General features: G+C 44.8%; 1 protein-coding gene across 5 annotated transcripts in view; it reads right to left on the bottom strand.

Moving 5' to 3' along the window:
• plekha6 (pleckstrin homology domain containing, family A member 6) overlaps positions 1 to 16,873 on the bottom strand; it is a 96,269-nt gene that overhangs the window by 40,022 nt on the left and 39,374 nt on the right. For 3 of the 5 annotated variants that reach the window (XM_061219727.1, XM_061219726.1, XM_061219725.1), the window contains 4 exons: positions 8,721 to 8,804; positions 3,281 to 3,407; positions 2,374 to 2,478; positions 1,763 to 1,835 (listed from right to left, as the gene is read on the bottom strand). In XM_061219727.1, the coding sequence (XP_061075711.1) occupies positions 1,763 to 1,835; positions 2,374 to 2,478; positions 3,281 to 3,391 (289 nt within the window). In that variant the 5' untranslated portion in view covers positions 3,392 to 3,407; positions 8,721 to 8,804. Of the gene's footprint in view, positions 1 to 1,762; positions 1,836 to 2,373; positions 2,479 to 3,280; positions 3,408 to 8,720; positions 8,805 to 9,520; positions 9,582 to 16,873 lie in introns of all 5 variants that reach the window. The other 2 variants (XM_061219728.1, XM_061219729.1) reach the window with 1 other exon arrangement.

Raw genomic sequence — 16,873 nt, 5'->3', positions numbered from 1 at the left:
GGGAAGGGAGAGAGGAGAGTCCACCAGAATCCCATAATTCCCTGCACTGAGGTGACATGCTCAGAAAGGTATCTATGGTTTGCAGGACATGCACTCAAGTAGTTGGCAGACGCCCATTTTTTTTTTACCAGAGTTTGTGGTCCCAACTGGACAACATAATGTCATCTGCGTTAATTGACTGAAAAAAAATTCCCATGAGTTTGTACTGAATTCACCCCCTGTTCAGTGATCTGCACTAAGGCAGAATGGATTGCAGACCATGCTCCACAAAATGTTCTGTTAGCGATAGCAACCACAACCAAATTTGTACAACAACAAATTGTAAATCCGGCAATCCTACGCTCAAGTCGTTTCACAACTGTGAAGGACATTAATTGCTGCCATTGCTTACAATCAGGGCAACTGCAGGACAGAGGAAGATTGAGAACTCCACTGGTCCACAACATAAGGCCCTTAGTGCCTGGCGCCAGGGTGCCATGTTTAAGAAGACAGGACAATGGTGGCATTTAAGACGAGTGTTCAATTTAAGGCAGGACACAAAACACTTCACGAAGAGAGTGAAAGGCGATAACAAATCGTCCGGGGAGACACCGTTCCGTAAGCATATGAAAAGGATGAGGATTTCAGCAATGTTACAGGTCATTTGATAGCAGGCAACTCCTCCGTAATGAATGCGTGTCTGCCATAAAGAATCCCGGATGAGTCCCCACCACTTGAAATCCCAGCGATAGACACAGTACAAGAGCCGAGTACGATTACAACAGTAAATATATCACAGGAGACTCAGTGATGTTAATCAGCCCAGTTTTGGTTTGCATGGAGATTGAAACAGAAGAGGGTGACAGGACAAACAATGTGCGGCTAATCTGTTTAGTATTCCACTGATCCCTCCATACGTACTTGCACATACCGTCCAATGTGCATTCATGCAGAGACAAGATATCAAACATCTGGGGTTGGTTATTTGTTGCAAAACACTAATGTGAAGCTCTTTGGTAACAAGTTAAAGGCACGTATGACCCAAGGAAGAACTTTCAGACATATTTATGATGATATGTCATGTCGACTCACTCTCTTGGTTGGTTTGACCAGATAAAGACAATTATATAAGGAATATTTAAAAAAACTTTTTATTATATTTTTATCCCCCAGTTCTGTTAATCTTTCAGCAATTCTCCATGGCAGGGTCAAACTCTGGTTGCTTTTTTTTTTTTCTCCTTAAACTTATATTAACACAAAGCAGTTCTCGCTTTAACTTGATTTAACTTCAGTAATTTTGTATGCACACTCAGAAACCTACTTAAGTTACCTGTGGGGCCATAATGTACTGCAAGATAAAAATATTTCCTGCCATTAAAAAAGCATGCAACATAAAAATGAATGGGAGCATTATCTGATCTGACTGATTTAAATCATAAGATGTGATGGCTATGCATTCTCACACAATGCAGGTTTGAATAAATCTTTCTTCAAAAGACATTAAAAAGCGTCTAATTAACAAATATATTTCAGACAGGGAGTCCCTCAGAGCTGAGAACCCCTGCTATGGGGCTCCATTAAAGATACATACAAAATGAAGCAGACTGAACAAAACAAAGAAGTGGCGTACTAGGATTAGCATAAAAAGATCTTAAAAATGTATTGATGCGTTCCTTACGACCATCAAGATGTTCTCTCAGAACCCCAAGTTGATGCGTACTGAATCTGAATACCGATAAAACAGTAAATATCGTATGACAGAAATGTATGTTTTCTTTCATACCTTTATAGTAGAAAAGACAGCGGTCGGTGAGGACGAACCAGCGCTTGTTCCACTGCTTTACCCCACTGCTAGCCTGGAGCGGAAAAGACAAGATGGTGTCACATCACAAGGATTCACCCAGAAGACACAGTACAAAGACACCTAAAGCGCCAGAAATCACCCTGACAATCGCCAAGGTCAGATATGTACCGGCAAGCGATCAATTAGATATGGCTTTTCTGCAACAAAGAACAGAGCCCATCCTCCTTTTGAATTTTTCAGCCTTTATTCAGGGAAAAGGTAGCAGAGAGGGAAACTCATACAAGGTTAAAGGTTATACTTTATTGCCGCGTGGGGTAATCTATCCAGCATAACCAGCATGAAAATTTAACTGGTCATAAGCTGGTTTGGGGAACCAAACCTGGGTATTAGCTGGTCAATTAGCTAGTGCTGGTAGCTTGTCTCAGCTGGTAGCTGGTCAATCCACGGTATATAGATTCATAGCCAGCTGCACTAGAAATCTCTCCACAGTAGATGTTACCAGAAGAACCACATCAGGTTAATGCCCAGCCCTGAGGTTCAGCATGCACTGAGAGGGCAGGACATGGAGAGCCCATGTTTGTGATGCATACCTGTTTGTACAGCCAGCCCTGCTTGGCGACCTCCGCTTTGGGGTTCCTGCGCATGGAGTTGGACCGTTTGCCGAAAGTAGCCGCTTTCTTGGAGTTCCGTGAAGTCTAGGGGACACAGAAAACATTTCAGCTGTACATTTCAAATGTCTTCACCTACAACTAGAGCTATAAGCTGAGGTGCCACCAGAGCACCATGAAAAGATCTCACCACCACAGAAAATCCTAGGCTCTTATATGTTTTGAGGGCCCTGTCAGTCAGGACACTACCCTCATCCTAACCTCCCCTCCTTATGGCACCCCTGGGCAGAAGAAGGACTCCATTACTGAAACATCCAGTTTTATTGGAGACAGATTGAGGGGCAGTAGAGAGAAATTAATAGCCGTTGAAACGATGGCTGTTTGTGTTACTTATAGCCGTACGCGATAATAAGAAGACACCGTCCATCCTGACATCAATGGCAGTGTCTGCTGAAGGTTTCCAGAATAGTTTACAGAATGGATTCAGATTCCAGCTTATTTTAAAGAGCCACCCAATGCCCACATAAATTATATGGGAATTCCTCTCAATGAGGCTAACCATTCTGTAATTATATTAATTACAATTATACAGTTTAAACGTGCCAAGATAACCACAAGCTTATTCACAGGGGACCTTCGGTATAATAATTCCATCTGCCTGACTCTAAATAGAATGCATTCCTTTGATACTGTGTTAAGGCAGGCTTTTTTTCTAAATCATTTATCTCAAGTGATGCACCCCACCCCCTTAGCAAACAGTAATGGAAAACAAGCTATTATTTTAAGTCTTATTACAAGGCTAAGACCCTTGTAATTTTTGCAGTGTAAAGAGGAGCCCAGATGACAGCAGTGGGAGGAGCAGTGGGCCCCGGTTTGCGCTGGTACTGACCCGTCCGTTGGCTCGCTGCTCGGGGGAGACGTTGGACACCATGGTGAGGTCGTTGGCGTTGACGTCGCTGCTGATGCTTTGCTGGCCGTTCCCGCTGGCCTTGCCGTTCATGTCCAGCTCCGGGGTCCTGCGGGAACACACACAGTCACACACCTCCACCCGACGTGCACCCATACTCACAGCGGAGAGTTCCCCACACGTCCGCTGCAGTCTGTCATCTCACTGCCCTCCGTTTTAATGTCAAATAATGTTGATAAATACACTCCATCAACTCAGAGACTGTCCTAGAACCACACAATGCAGCAGGCAGAGGAGAACGGAGGGAGACTCTCTCATCGGACAGCACACAATCACAGCGGAGCGTACTGTCGAAGCAGAGTGCACTGTGGGTGCAGAGTGCACTGTGGGAGCAGATTGCTCTCAGAGCGATGTGGAACAGCCTCTCTCACTCTATTTTCAGACCGCCTGGCAGCGGTGCGAGACCACACCCCTGAGGCTACAGTTATAAAAAGGCCCTGGTTTCACAAAGAATGCTGCAGGAGACCGAGACAGGGATCTGACTGGACCCAAAAACCCAACTCAGAACTTAGTACCCAGAACTAAGAGCCCAGAACTAAGAGCCCAGAACCTAGCATTCAGAACCTAGAACCCAGAACTCAGAGCATAGAACCTAGAGTTCAGAACCTAGAACCAAGAACCCAGAACTTAGAGCCCAGAACCTAGAGTTCAGAACCTAGAACCCAGAATTCCGATTATAGAACCTAGAGTTCAGAACCTAGAACTCAGAGCCCAGAACCAAGAACCCAGAGGTCAGAGCACAGATCCTATAACCCAGAACATAGAGTGTAGGGGGCGACATGGCTCAGGCAGTAAGAGCAGTCGCCTGGCAGTCGGAGGGTTGCTAGTTCGATCCCCCGCCCGGGCTGTGTCGAAGTGTCCCTGAGCAAGACACCCAACCCCTAAATGCTCCTGACGAGCTGGTTGACGCCTTGCATGGCAGCCAATTGCCGTCGGTGTATGAGTGTGTGTATGAATGGGTGAATGAGAAGCATCAATTGTACAGCGCTTTGGATAAAGGCGCTATATAAATGCCAACCATTTACCATTTACCACTTAAAACCAAAAGCTGAGAGCCCAGAACCTAGAGCCCCGGACCTAGGACCTAGAACCCAGAGCTGAAAGACCAGAACCTAGGACCGAGAGCCACTGTGATTGGCTCTGCAGTCCTGTTCAATCTATCGATCACTCCATTTCAACTCGTTTGGCTGCTGCTGGTGGGAATCGATCTGCTGCCCAGCAGGACAAATGAATTACCGACCGGGCGCACATCTGCTGCCAGACTCTGCCTTTACCACTGCCCATCTAAAACAGCCCGTTAATTAGGTCAGCAAAGCCGATATCTAATTTCATACGCAGCACTTTCACTTTAATATCTCATCTGCTGTCCCACACACAGCCATAAGCAGACGTCAGACATGCTAATGCACAGATTCATAAAGATGCACACATTCACACATCTCCAAATCCAGTTCCTAAGCATTAAAAAAACCTCTAAGTTTCATAACCTTTAACTGCAGTAAATCATGAAGTTACTTACAATAATATTCCTCATATGAGGTGAAAGTATTTCACTGGTAAGAGCACACTTTATTAATGAACCTTGAACCATCGACTCGATATTATTGATTTTACTGAATAAACAGTAAGGTCTGGTTGTACATCTCCCTGTCCAAGGCCCCGCCAGCCAGACCCTCCCATGGTACTGCCACACACTTTATCACTCCGAGATCCATCAACTCCCATGATCCCATTTCCTCTTTCATCTCCAGATCCAGAATGCCTGTCCTTGAGCTCAACCCAAAATCTCATTCTCTCTGCACTACAGGGGGCGGTAATATGCCTGTGTGTGTCTGTAGGGTGGGACGGGGGGGGGATTAGTGAATGACATCATTGATTTTTCACTGAAATAACACCATACCAGTGGCAGCAGTAGCAGGGAGGAGGAAAGAGGGTCTGCTTGCCAAATCTGCTGGCCATTGATCCTAGTTCTTTGTTCCTGCGGCTGGCTCTTTGAAAGGCCTGTGTGGAGTGGATTGGGATTGGGCTTGGAGACCGCAGAGATACGGCAGAAAGCGGCTCCTGTAATTGGCGGAAAGGGGGCTGCCCGCCCCCCCCCCCCCCCCCCCCCCCCCCCCCCCCGCCCCGTTTTAAAAGCTGGTGTCATTCGCAGCTGGAGAAGAGCGCCTCTAATGGAGGTGAGAGTCAGGGTCTTTTTTGCGTAACCATTTTGCGCCGCTGTGTGTTTTCAACACACGTGCCCAAGCCACACATGCTGTGAGTGCCATTCCAAACAGTGAAGAGACATGTGCGTGTGTGTGTGCGTGTCTATGTGTGTGTATGTGTGTATGTATGTGTGTGACCCTGTGTGTGTATGTGTGTGTGTGTGTGTGTGTGTGTGTGTGAGTGACTGAGTGTGTGTGTGTGTGTGTGTGTGTGCGTGTGTGCGTGTGTGTGTGCGTGTCTGCGTGAGTGACTGAGTGTGTGTTTGCGTGTGTGTATGTGTGTGTCTATGTGTGTGTATGTGTGTATGTATGTGTGTGACCCTGTGTGTGTATGTGTGTGTGTGTGTGTGTGTGTGTGTGAGTGACTGAGTGTGTGTGTGTGTGTGTGTGTGCGCGTGTGTGCGTGTGTGTGTGTGTGTGTGTGTGTGTGAGAGAGAGAGTGTGGTACGCATGCTTTTGGGTGGAGAGTCACTGTCCTTCACAGGCTTCTGAACTCTGAAAATGCTGTTAAAAACAACACACGACATGCAATGTAACACACCTCCATGTCTAGGTAGGGGCAACGCATTTTGTGTTACTTTCAACAGTCTGTGTTAAAAAGTGTCCTTGTGCGATGCATAGTGGAAACAGAAGAAGTCATAAATTTGACAAAATGTGTTGTAGTAGTAGTAACGCAAAATGTGTGCTGCACATTAACACAGTGTTTTTGAGATTGTTTCTTTTGTTCATTGACATGTCACAATCTTCATTTTTATACAGTGTTAAGAACCGCTGTACCATTTCTACTACAGTGAGGTCCGTAAGTATTTGGACAGCAAAACAATTTTAAAGGGCTGTAATTCCTACACAATTCACTCCACATGGAAATACCCTGAAATTAAAGTACAGACAGTCAGCTTTAATTTTAGGGTATGTGCAGCTATATCTAAGTGCACTGTGTACAAATTACAGCCCTTCAAAATTGTGCCACTGTCCAAATACTTACGAACCGTTGTCCCTCATTGTGGGAGGACGATGAGGAACCAGGATCAGTTTCCTGCCTGTTTTTCTCTCTCCCTCTTCCTGGTCTCGCTAATACCTGTGCCAGCGTTTGACATCAGACGGGCTCACACCAGGAAGAATGGACTTGCCAGCCCTCCACCCACACAGAGAGTCAACACTGTGCCTGATAGCTGCACCTCAGACTGCCACTAAGCACAGATGGAGCCATTCACAGTCCTTTATGAGCCACAGGAGCAGATGCCAGGAATACATTAAAACATTTCACATTTCTGTCAGTCCTGATGAAAAAGGTATATTATTATTATTTTTTATTTTTTATTTTTTATTAATCTAATTATTATTTTTATTATTATTATTATTATTATTATTATTATTATTATTATTATTGTTGTTGTTATTAGCATGTTTTTATTTGAGGATAGCTATAATTTATGTAGTGTGACTCAAAGAGAAGCAAACATGATCATGTACAGTATAGGGACAGATCATACTTGATGTGTGGTGAGCATTCTGGCGTAAAATGGCTGCCATTGCATCACCCAGATGGGTGCTACACATAGGTGGTGGTTGAGGCATGTTTCCCCCTCATTACTGTGAATATACTGCACTATTATGAATGGAACTATATTTGTATGTAAAAATTTTACCACCCCTGGTCAAAAATACATTTTACAATTAATATCTTGGTGAACAGAAGCGAACCTGACCTCTAAATGGTACAACATTAAACATGACACATTTCTTCAAATTTTAAAGCAAGATTACTTTTTCCAGTTTTAAAATAATAAAAAAAAGGAAAAGGTTGAGGAAAGTTTGGGAAGATCAATTAGTACTTAACTAATTGTAACTCCTACTTGGGCAACTATAACAGCTTGTAAACGCTTCCTGTAGCCAGCTAAGAGTCTTTCAATTCTCACTTCTGAAATTTCCCCCAATTCTTCCTGGCAGAACACCCCTAGCTCAGAAATATTTTTCAGCCTCCTTGCATGTGTGGCATTTTTGAGATCTCTTCACATATTTACAATATTTAAGTCAGGGGACCGTGGTGATGATTCCAAACATTAATCCGTCTTTCCTGGTGGTACTTCATGGTTGATTTGGAGGTATGCTTGGGATTATTGTCTTGATGGAATACCCAACCTCTCTTCAACTTCAATGTCTGGACTGACCAACTGTAGAGGTGCTCTTCTCATATTTTGGTTTTTGGTTTCTTCAGTCCAAAGCATGTTGTTCCAAAAGGCTTCAAGCTTCTCAATGCTTTCTTTTGCATACTCCAGACGCAAAATTTTGTGTTGAGGTTGTAGGAAAGGCTTCTTTCTGGCAACTGTGCCATGTAGGTTTTCATTGTTTAAAGTATGTTGTATTGTCCTGTGAAGAGCTAGACCTGCGCCAGCTACTCTTTTTTGAAGCTGTTTTGCAGTGATGTGTGGGTTCTTGTGAGTATTCCCCACCAGATCTCAGGCAATTCCAGACCTTGCCTTGACTTCAACTGTTCCATTTATCTTCCATTTACTAATTTCTGAACATTGTTTGAAATATTGAGAGAGTTTTTGGTAGTCTTCTCCTTCTTGGTGGAAATTCATTCTTAAATCATCTGACAACTGTTTAGAGGAACACAAGGTTGTCAACACCAGACAGAACAGCCACTGCAGTTGGATATGTTAGAATCACGACCATCATGAAAAGAGGTCTGTCATTTTATTGTCTTGACTTACGATGCTAACACGTTTAAATCAATTATATTATTTTTATTATTATTATTATTATTATTATTATTATTAGTATTAGTATTAGTAGTAGTAGTAGTAGTATTAGTAGTAATTTAATAATAATAATATTTACTTGAGTAACTTGAGAACAAAAACTTCAGCTCTGGAATTATACTCACCTGACTCATTGAAGCCCTAATGAATAAATCACCTGGGTCTGGGCCTTAGTAATCAAGTTTTTAAAAAGTAACAAAGAATAATCCAAAATGGTTGCCGAACTTTTGCACAGAGCCCTTTTCCTTTTTCTAACATTTCTAAATTTCAATAAAAAAAAATCTCAGGTCTGCTTCTGTTCACCAAGATATTAACTGTAAAAGCCTTTTTGACCAGGGGTGCCCACATTTTTGCATACGATTAGTAATAATAGTAGTAGCCTGTGGTACTCACTGTGGATGTTTTTGCAGTGTTCTGGTTTCCTCCACTTCAGTCTGGATCAGTGCCTGTCCGATTGCCACATTTTGCTCATTTTGGCTGCAGAGAGAGGAGAGGAGAGAAGGAAGAGGAGAGGAGGAGAGAGGGAGAGAGGGTTATAAGGCCGTACAGGAGCCTCGTTGATTGGCAGGAGGTGATCAGTTCTTTGATCAGTACTGAATTCTCAGGCACTGTGGGACCGAGACGTCCCTTCCTCTGAATTATTCAGCAGGAGCAATTATCCACCAATCATGCATCAGAAGGTGTGTGATTGAGTGGAAAAGGCCCGGTGATGAGACACACTTCATTAGGTAAAGTCGGAGACAGATCTCCGCATGCAGAGAACTGAGATTTAGGCACACAGAAATGAACAACATTTTAACCATCCAAAGCATGTCAAGGGTCCACGATATACAGCATACAGGTACATTGGCAAGAACACTTGCTGTTGAAATATGGGGCAAGCAATCACCATGTGAGTGAGTAATTTACATTGCAGTCAACTGTTTATATTCCATTTATGGAAAATATCAATTAGTATCTGAACATTAACCCTAGGGAAAGTCTTTGGTTGGACATACAAATCACAACATCTATTTAGCACCATGCCAATCTAAAAATGCTTGATCTACCCACTGAATATTTGAACATTAAAATAACCTGAGGAACCTTTTATTCCAACTCAATGTCAGCAAATGTGCAAGAAATAAACAAACTTATCAGACACAACAACTTTGCCTCGCCCGAAGTGCACGGATAAGTGAATGATAACTCACTTTCTGTAACTCCAACTACAATTCCCTGTATTTCCATCCCAGCGAGATCGAACACAGACACCTGCAATTATAGAAGCGGAGCTGTGACAATGAAAACAAACGGCTATCGCATACCAGCCTGAAATCAGGTAGACTCGTGTTTCTGTGCTGCATGTCTGCTGTACAAAGTAGTTTTGATGACCACATATTGATTTTTACAGCAACTTCGGCTAGAACAAGAAACCTCTCTTTACACTGGACAAAGAAGGGACAATAATTTCAGCAGCAAACCAGAGAGCAGAAAGAAAAACAAATTAGGTGTATTACCAGGTCATGTAGTGGAGGCAGAAACATTGGGGTTTTCAAGACGTGATATGGTGCTTGATACTGTCTAGCTTTTAGGCAAACTAAGCAGTAGGAACAATTTAGTGGTAGGAAAATGTAGGCATTACTGGGCTGAATGGCCTGTGCTCAACATTATGTTGTTATTTTATGTTATGTTATGTTAAAACATGGGCAAATTTACAACATGGCCCTAATCCCATATTGCTCCTGGGGGGGGGGGGGTTAGTCTAATAAACTGTAAGTCACTTTGGATAAAAGCATCAGCTAAATGACTATAATGTAAATACTGTACATGGCAGGTTGAGCATACAGTATATCCACAACGACAGCAATGTACTAGCATTTCCCCCTGCTTATCTGAAGGCGATTCCACTGCACCTCAAAACATCTACACACACATGAAAATTAGGAATCACCCACTGTGGGCTAAATTCTAAGGGCCAACCAACCCTTTATCAGATGCCCAGAAGGTTTCTGTATCTCCAGTGCTGGTATGCAGACACACTGGTGTTCAGGGACGCGGAACAAAGCATCCATGTTTTATGTGGGGATAGATGTGGTTGCAACTCTTTATCAAAATTGAATATATTGGAAATATAATTAAACAATATCATATCACCATGATATTGCAACATTGCATAACATTGCATAAGTTCAGTTTTTAGCTGTCTTCAGATCCTGCAATGCATTTCTTCTAAAGATAAAATTGTAATGCTTCCTTGCATAGACTAAAACTTAAATGCAATGAAACACCTCATCTATAACTTATCAAGTTACTATTCTGTGTAGTTGTTCAAGGCTTAGCTTCCTAATACCCTGAGTGGAATTGTGTACTTCTGAGGAAATTAGGCAATAGAAGTGTAATAAAAAGAAAGTATTGTCGAAATTCCTAGGAAATACACAGCAATACAACAGCACGCACAATTGGGCTATAACCAACCTTAACCTTTGATAACTACAAGCTTGTCACTTCAATTGATATGAAATAGATGCATATTTAAATCTTTCTTGTTTTTTGCCCAGAAATTACCCAATAGTTAGAGATTTTTTAACCACATATGTACCTGGTAAATGCCGGGGACACAGGTGACTGTAAAAGGACGTGTTACCAGATACATTGCTGTGAAATACCTGCATCTTCAAAGAAGTCCGGATACATATTAATATATTGCAGTATATGCCATTTCTGCAAGATAAACTTTTGACTGCTGTTCCCTAGCAACTCCCACAAACACGATTGGTTCGGTCTCAGTTTTGTTCCCTCCTCCCAGTTACCCCTCCAGCAAAGCGGATGAGAGAGGGCTGGCACCCAGGCCACACGCCCCGAGACTGGCACGAGAAGCAGGCACGCGTACCAGACAGCCAAACAAGGCTGGTGGGTTCTCCTGACACACACTGACAGGGAGAGGACAGAGGTGGAGGTCCTCGGAACACACTCACACACAGAAACACACACGTATGTTCATTAGCAACCCAACACACACCGAGGCCCCCTGTATGAACACTGTGGTCCTGCACGAACACGGGCCTCCTGTATGAACACAGACACGGCCCGCAAAGCTTTCTGCGTGCTGGGCTCTGGGTCTGAAAGGGTCCCATGATCGAGCACACTCTCACAGGGGTAACCTACAAACCTACATAAAGACACCCATCCACTGGCGCAACACAGAAAGATAAAGTCATTCAGCAGCAGAGAGAAACAGGGCGAATGTTACAGTATGTACATTACTATAACGGTGCTTTAGTACTGTTATGATTTTCAGTGCATCTGCATCTCAGATCTCATCACAACACCAACGGTAGACAGCATGGCTTTATTCAGCTTTACACCATTAACACAGGCCATAATTCTCAAACTGGAGTCTGAGCACTCACTCACACACACACACACACACACACTCACACACTCACACACGCTCACTCACACACACACACTCACACTCACACACACACACACACACACACACACACACAGTCAGACACACACTCACACACGCTCACACACTCACTCACACACACTCTCACACACACACACACACACACACACACAGTCAGACACACACTCACACACGCTCACACACACTCTCACACACACACACACACTCACACACAGACACACACACTCACACACACTCACACACACATACATATACTCACACACACTCACACCCACACACACACACACACACACACACTCACACACTCACACACTCACACACACACACACACACACACACACACACACTCACACACACTCAAATACACACACACACACACATATATACTCACACAGTCAGACACACACTCACTCACACACACACACACACACACGCTCACACACACACTCAAATATACACACACCCTCACGCACACACAAACACTCACACATACACTCACACACACTCAAATATACACACACGCACTCACACAGTCAGACACACACTCACTCACACACACACACACTCACACACACATGGACACACTCACACACACACACAGACACACACACATACGCTCACACACACTCACACACACAGACACACTCACACATACACTCATACACACTCACAGTCACACACACAGACACACTCACACACACACACTCAAGACACTCACACACACTCACATACACACACACATACACACTCACATTCACACACACTCACACAGACACACACGCATACACACACAGAGACACACAGAAGCTCATTAGTTTTGCACACGCACATCCCCGATAGACACATAAAGAAAGGCAGCACTCACTCTCTCTCTTTCGCTCTCTCTCCGTCCAGCACTGCATTGCAGTAACGTCTGACCTGCAGTTCTCTGTGCTCCTCACGCTGTAGCTAATAACCCCGCGTAGCTGTTCTCGCTAAACTTCACCTCACCACCATCTCCCAAAGCCCCCTCCGGTCACAACGCCTGCCTACCTCACTCTCCGGTCCGCACGGAACTTCAGCATTTTCCTCCAGAGGCATCAGATGAGTCCATCAAGGCAGGCATATGTGCACACACACACACGCGCACGCAGACACACACACACACGCAGACACGCATGCAGACACACATACACAGAACAGATATTCGAAGTCAGAATGTTCCCAGTGGACGGAGAAAGAAGACCGTTTCTTTTGTTGTTGTTGTTGATTTTTTGCGGTTGCTGTGGGGTGTTGAAAATTGTAATTGCTGTGCTGTATTTCCCCTTTCTCTCCTTGAGAATGTGTGCTCCAGTCAGCCCCCCTCTCCCTCCCTCCCTCCCTCCCTCCCTCTCTCTCTCTCTCTCTCTCTCACTCTGTCTCTCCCTCTCTCATGCTCCCCTGGTTTGCTTTGTAAGGAGAACTGCAAGGCTCAGCTGATTCAGTTCGTAGGTCTGTCCATTTTTTCCTCATTCCTCGGTCGGTTCCCGCAGGGGCAGCTGAATAACAGGAGACCCACACAGGCCTTATGTCAGTGACCCCCACCTCCCCCCAACACCAGGCCCTGCTGAGGAGAACCCCAGCCGGGCTTCACAGGAGGAACGAGGGGTGGGAGACAAAGGATGCTAATCATCCAGGTACCCCCCTCCTCCCCCTGCGTGGAGTCACAGACACAGCCCCTCACGTGACCATAATCACGTCCATATTTCATACCGTGACAAGCTCAGCGTGAACCTAAAGGAGACTGCCAGACAAAAAGCCCTGGATCGCAACGTCACACACGCGCAAAAGCAAGAAGAAGCTTGTGTTTATGAGTACCAGGCCCATCTGAGAGAACGGATCTGACAATCGCACTAACACCGTTCCCCACAGGGTCCTCTCAAGAGCGAAGACCTTAATGTCACCAAGGTCGTTCTCCTGCTCTGGGGCCGGCGGAGAGCTCTGTTTTGCGTAAATAAGCGAAGGTCGTAACAGGAAGTGGCGTTATCCTGCACAGGCGACTGGGCTCGGCTATAAACGCTGATGACGATGAAGGCGCTCGCTGGGATTTATTTGGCATGGAGAGGGAAAAGCGGATCGCCTGCCCAGAAACGCAAATTAATCGCCTCCGCTTGATTCAAATCGCCGCAGGCATTAATGGCGGCACTCCGAGAAACAATGGATGGACCCGGTTACATTTCCATGGAGATGATGGCCTCCTGACGTGGAAACGGCTCTAAATTCTGCGAACCTGTGATTGTAGGCACCCACGTCTCCCAGTGCTGTGACATTTTAATGTTTTTTATTCTCTTATACCATCGCCTCTGCCTCGCCTGTGTCTTACTCATCCAATCCATTACCCTTCCTCCATCTCCACTTCCAGTCTAAAACTATCCACTGTTTTTCAATGTGCCCTTACTGGCGCTATTCATAATAGCAAAGTATAAATCATGAATTATCTCCAGTGCAGTAAAAGTTATGCGCCATTGTCAATGTTCATACAGTGTACTGCAAATATTCTGCATCAGCGGTAACATTTGTACTTCACACTGTGTTATTATATCTAAAGTTATTTCACTAAAGGTCCTTACACTGAACTATGGATGGAACGCATACATACGGAGTGTGTGTGTGTACTGTATGTGTGTCTGTATGTGTGTGTGTGTGTGTGTACTATATGTGTGTGTGTGGGTAATGTATGTGTGCGTGTGTCTGTGTGTGTGCTCGTGTGTGTGTGTGTGTGTGTGTGTATGTGTGTGTGTACTGTATGTGTGTGTGTTTGTGTGCGTGTGTGTACTGTATGTGTGTGTGTGTGTGTGTGTGTGCTTGTGCGTATGGGTGCGTCGATGTGTGTGCTCTCTTGTGATGTTTGGGTATATATTAATCGCACCTGGAGAGTGCTGTTCCTTTCTGAGATATATTAGTATTTTCTTTTTGCCTGGGCATTAAAGCCCCCCATGCACAAAGCAGATGGAGTTCCCAAAAGCAGACCATAGAACAGGCCGGTCAATAATCCCAATATCCATCCATCAGGAGTGTCAGCGTCTTCAGTGTGGCAGCGCAGCACACAATGGTCCTGACAGAGTCCCTCAGAGAGCAGCCCAGCTGAGCGCGGGATGCCTGGGGAACGTACGCAGCTCTGCCTGGGGGGCTGCTGGGGGCTGCTGGGGGCTGGCGATGGCAGCTGTGGACCAGTTTGGCACCCCTCACCTATTGTGGGGTTTCCATCCAACCATTTTATGCAAGCCTTGAGTTTATGCAACATAAAACCCAAATAAAGAAATACGCTTGGCCAAGTTAGAGTGGGTGCAATTTTTTTGGAATAGTGTCTAATACTATAGACATGATGAGAAAGTCACATGCTACTCCTCCAGAAAAACTCAAAACCCCAAAGGGCAACTGGCACTCCTCATTTTGTCATATTTTTTGCATCCCCTTAAAAATACTAGTCGTAGTTCATGGAACACACCCCGGTTCACAATTTCTTTTGCCAACTTAAAAAATGATTTGTTTACAATTTGAGAAACATTTGAATGGAGACTTAACGTATGTCGCCCTTGCTAAAACAAGGCCTGCCCCCTTATATAAGTATATTTCAGTGAGCACCCAGATAAAACAGGACTGGACTCCCACCTCTGGGTATGCACAGAACATATGTATGTGTTTAAGTTTGGTCTCCTCTGGCCCCACTGAACCACACACAACTCCCTGTCACTAGAGACAAGGAGCACAGGAACTAACAGGATTACCTGTGTCTATGAATGGATTAGCTCCTCCATAATGAGAGAAAACTTGCGTGACAGTTTAGCCCCCTATCTCTCTCATGTATAGTATCTTGGCATCTCTACCTAGGCCTCACAGAAGTAAGTTTTGCTTCATTTTTTGTTTGCGTTTCCTGCAGATTATCTTTTAAACCCAAATTTAAGACTCAGAACCCACAGACATGCGTGCTCTTAATATCTTACCCGTGTTCCACCATGAAAAAAAGCTCTCGCTTACAGCAGAGAACATTTCACTCACTCGAATGTTTCCCTATGGAGTGTGACACGGAGGTGAAAAGGTTAAAGGTCAAGCAGCAGCACAGAGTGAGTGCGCTCTCCTGCAGCTCAGAGATCCCATTGGCGAGGCTGTAGCACGTTAGCCTGTGAGAGGGAGAACAGTGCATCCACAGTGAGCAGCACAGCAGCATAGAGTGAGTGTGCTCTCCTGCAGCTCACAGATCCCATTGGCGAGGCTGAAGCATGTTAGCCGTTAGCCTGTGAGAGGGAGAACAGTGCATCCACAGACATGGACACAAACACACAAACCCTGCCGTACAGGGAAGGTCAGCCAAAGGGCCAGCCTGTGATGAGTATGGGCCATGTGACTTTGGGGGAGGAGGGTGTGTGTGTATGTGAGGGTGAGTGTGTGTGTGTGTGTGTGTGTGCATGTGTGTGTGTGTGTGTGTGTGAGTGTGTGTGTGGTGTATGAGTATGCAAGTGTGTGTGTGCACACGCGTGTGTATGTGAGGGTCTGTGTGTGTGTATGCGAGAGTGTGTGTGTGTATGTGGTGTGTGTGAGTGTGTACTGTATGTGTGTGAGTGTGTGTGTGTTTGTACTGTATGTGTGTGTGTGTGTGTGTGAGTGTGCGAGAGTGTGTTTGTGTGTGTGTGTACTGTATGTGTGTGAGTGTGCGAGAGTGTGTTTGTGTGTGTGTGTGTACTGTATGTGTGTGAGTGCGTGTGTGTGTACATGTGAGGGTGCGCATGTGTATGTGCTTGCATGGTTGGGTGGCTTTTCCAGCACAGTAAGTAGAAACCCCTTCATTATCTGCCTCTAGGTGACAGAACTAATGCAGATCAGTGCATATAGTTATCCTTGCCAAATGTTTTATTTTTCTATTTACTATTTGCATTCGATGAAATCTCAAAAAGCCATAAGGCATAGATATGACTGCATGGTCACTCTGTGATGTGACAATCCCCTCTCATGATAATTTGAGAAAATCTCAAGGGCGTTGCTGCAGTTCTGCAGTTCCTGGAGTTGCTGTTTCCATGTGCCTTCACACCATCGACTCTAACAGACACCCCTCTCAATCATCGCTGACGCATCACTCCAGCATAAATCGATGGATAGGCAGCGGCTACTAAATAAT

Source organism: Conger conger, chromosome 14 (genome assembly GCF_963514075.1).
Source record: "Conger conger chromosome 14, fConCon1.1, whole genome shotgun sequence".
Lineage (NCBI taxonomy): Eukaryota > Metazoa > Chordata > Actinopteri > Anguilliformes > Congridae > Conger > Conger conger.
This window is presented reverse-complemented; position numbering and strand designations above follow the sequence as displayed.